The sequence below is a fragment of the Macrobrachium rosenbergii genome, unplaced genomic scaffold (genome assembly GCF_040412425.1).
Source record: "Macrobrachium rosenbergii isolate ZJJX-2024 unplaced genomic scaffold, ASM4041242v1 13875, whole genome shotgun sequence".
In the NCBI taxonomy this organism is placed as follows: Eukaryota; Metazoa; Arthropoda; class Malacostraca; order Decapoda; family Palaemonidae; genus Macrobrachium; species Macrobrachium rosenbergii.
The window spans coordinates 1,289,578-1,293,046 of NW_027100719.1; the positions used below are offsets into that span (position 1 = coordinate 1,289,578).

The 3,469-nt window shown below is 35.4% G+C and overlaps 1 protein-coding gene across 1 annotated transcript; it reads left to right on the plus strand.

Annotated features, from left to right (window-relative positions):
- Window positions 1-1,536: 1,536 nt before the first annotated feature.
- On the plus strand, window positions 1,537-3,178 carry LOC136837867 (zinc finger MYM-type protein 1-like). The gene is made up of 2 exons (XM_067102752.1): window positions 1,537-1,763; window positions 2,332-3,178. The coding sequence occupies exons 1-2, from the start codon at window positions 1,537-1,539 to the stop codon at window positions 3,176-3,178; spliced, it is 1,074 nt and encodes a 357-aa protein (XP_066958853.1).
- The last annotated feature ends 291 nt before the right edge of the window (window positions 3,179-3,469 follow it).

Here is a 3,469-nt window from a genome sequence, read left to right on the forward strand (position 1 = left end):
CCATGAGAATGGCCAGTGTGGGCCAGTGGCTGAATTGCAATATTGCCAGCTCTCCAGGAGTCAAGTGGGTCCCTTACAAATGAGAGACATTAGAAAATTTCATTATTGAACAAATTTTTTCCTCTATATATATATATATATATATATATATATATATATATATATATATATATATATATATATATATATATATATATATATATATATATTATAGTTTATAGATATATCACATAAATGTATTCTTTGTAAGCTCAAACTAGGCCTACTTTTAATGTTTGTGCATTCTGGCTAATGGCTATACTGCTAGGGAAGAGGGAACAGTGTAACACTAACACATCACGGAGGCAAAACAACGCTCTTTAATCTACTATTCCTTGTTTATCATTTGTACATAGGCTATATTTTCTGCACTTGTTTACAACTAAAATCAATGTTTCATTCAACAAACATCTGTTATAACATTTATAATAAGAAAATGGCACAGTGTGTTAAAGAAACAAAAATATCCTCATAATTAATTTTTGGAAATGTAGCCTAGGCTAAGGATGGTGTGGTGTGTTCCCTAGTGAATTTGCATTTCATTTCAAAGGATTGACGATTATTATAGTGATTTCAGAAACCTTTTGTGACCAGTATAAAGTGTTGTGCTGAAATGAAGTGGTGTCGTTATTTTTATAAAAAAAAAAAAAAACACACAAAGACTTTCTTACATATTTCAACATTTCAGGACAACACTTTACTACACACAGACCTAGGCCTACAGGCTACAGACGTACTATTGGGGTGTTGGTAATTATAATTTTCAGTTGATGAGGGGGTATTTATGGGGTGAAAACGGAGTTTATGGGTTGAACACTATCATTTTTGTCACGATTTTGCATATATCAAATTACATACACACACAAATATATATATATATATATATATATTTTATATATATATATATATATATATATATATATATATATATATATATATATATATATATATATATATTCTTTGCTTTCTTTCTTTTATCTTTGAATTTAAGGACTAGCTTTTTCCAAGGGTAATGGTTTTGGCTTCTAGACTCATTTTATAAACATATTCAAAGTATTAACCAAAATAACCTTTATAGGGCTATATATATATATATATATATATATATATATATATATATATATATATTTTTTTTTCAACATCCAGCATCATGAGGCCGCAATTTCCCCATTCTTCCTTGGCTTTTGTGTTTCTAGATCATTTTATGTTATTATGTTATAATACCCTTAGATATCTTGGAATATTGAATACTGTAACATTTGTCTTTCCATTCAGATTTTATTATATTAATCATCTTGAGTATGCTCAAATTCCAAGGAGAGAAGAAAAAGGAACAGGAACGGTGCAGACAAGATGCTGCCAAAGGTAGCAGAACTCTTTATGATTGGATGAAGCCTAGAGTGGCAGCTTCAATATCTGAGCAAGTGGAGGAGGATTCAGAGGACCGGAGGAGACTCAGGAGCGAAGAATCAGAAACTGAAGATATGGAAGCAGACGATGAGCCAAAATGAAGAAGACAGTGTAGATGACCTAGAAGAGCAAGTTGCTCCACAGGAGCCCCAGATTGAAGCAAGAGCCGAATTGACTGATGTTGAAGAGCCATTTTCCATGCTACCTGAATTACAATATCCAAATGATCCTGCACATGTTGTTACTTATAAGATACGTGTCTTATTAGTGAATCTTTTATCAAACTCTGCAATAATTATGGTCCTTGTCAACCTGTAATTTCATATCCCAAGAATTTAGGACGCTCGTTTCAGAAGAAATGGTATGAAAAGAACTCTTGGTTAGAATATTCACCTCAGAAAGATGCCATGTTCTGCTTCAGCTGTCAATCTGTTTTTGACTGAGAAAGGTACAGTGGCCGAGTAGCCATTGAAATCAGAGGGCATAAGTCGTTGGAGGACAGCTTTAGAGTCTTTAAAAGAGCATGCTGGTTCAGAATCTCAAATGATTGGTATGGTTCGATGGAAAGGATTCCAGAGCCAAGCATTAGATATTGCATTAGAAGCAGCAAATAGAGAAGTACAAGCTGCTAGGAGACAAAGAGAAGAGAGAAACTGAGAAATTTTAGAGAGGTTGATCTCCATCACACTATACTTGAGCAAGACAAGGTTTGCCATTTAGGGCGACGGAGAAATCTCTACCAGTGAAAATCGAGAGGAAATTTTTCTTGAACTTGTAGAAATGTTTAGCAAGTATGACAGCGTTGTTCAATTGCACCTTGATGTAATTAAAGAAAAACAAGATATACTGAAACAGACCCCAAGTGTCACTACTTTCAAACAGGACTCAGAATGACCTGATCAAGGCTTTGGCCATTTCAGTTAGAAGAGTGATATTAGAAGAAATTCACCAGAGCAAGGTCTTCTCCATCCTCATGGATGAAACAACAGATGTTTCACATACAGAACAGGTCTCTTTTGTTGTGAGGTATGTTCATGACTTCAAAATAAAAGAACGTTTCATACAGGTATTCAATGTTCAATCAACAACTGGTGAGGCACTGGAGAAAGAAGTGATCTCTATGCTTAATGCAAATAACCTAAACATAGATGATATGCAAGGGCAAGGATATGATGGGGCAGCAAATATGAGTGGAATATACAACGGATTGCAGTCCAGACTCCAGAGACAGAACCCAAAGGCACTCTATGTACATTGTCATGCACATTGCCTAAATCTAGTCTTAGTTGAAAGTGCCAAATCAAGTATTCAGTTTATAACTTTTTTCAGCTTGGTGGAGAAATTGTATGCTTTTGTTGCTAACTCTTCAAAACGGCATGCTGCATTCATGGAGATCCAAAAAGCAATGTATCCAGAAGATCGCCCACTTGAACTTCAGAAGCTATCAGACACAAGATGGGCTTGCAGAGAATCAGCTCTTAGAACTATGAAGAAGGTCATCCCAGCTCTGAAGCAGTTTCTAGAAGAGATAGTGCAAAAGGATCCTCCTGACACGTCAGCAGGGGAGGCCTCAATATTGCTGAAAAGTATTAACTTTGAATTTCTTGTTTGTCTTGAGATTGCTACCCCAGTTTTTCAAGAAACTGCCTATGCATCTAATGCACTACAACTGAAAGACCTTGATTTAGCTGCTTCTATAGAATTGTGGATGGAGTGCTACAAAGCTTGAAGAGAGTTAAGAAATGATGAGAAGTTTCAAGAGATTTTTACAAAGTCAAAGACAGAGCTGAATCTATGGCCATCAACCTCCCCTCTGTGATTCCTGGACAAGGCAGAAGAAGGAAAATGCCTGAAAGATACAAGTATAATGCTACATCTGCTACTACTGAGGGCCAGCAATATCAGACCTTGGATGATTACTACCAGTTCCTGCGTAGAGTATTTTATGTGTTTTTAGATAAAATATCTCAAGAGCTACAAAGAAGATTTAAAGATGGAGACAACACAACAAGGGGTATCT

Excerpts from the sequence above, each read along its gene's own strand:
- LOC136837867 (XM_067102752.1), top strand. The coding sequence starts at position 1,537 with ATGAGCCAAAATGAAGAAGACAGTGTAGATGACCTAGAAGAGCAAGTT. Across the intron at positions 1,764-2,331 it reads ATTATGGTCCTTGTCAACCT|GACTCAGAATGACCTGATCA; the intron begins GTAATTTCATAT and ends ACTTTCAAACAG.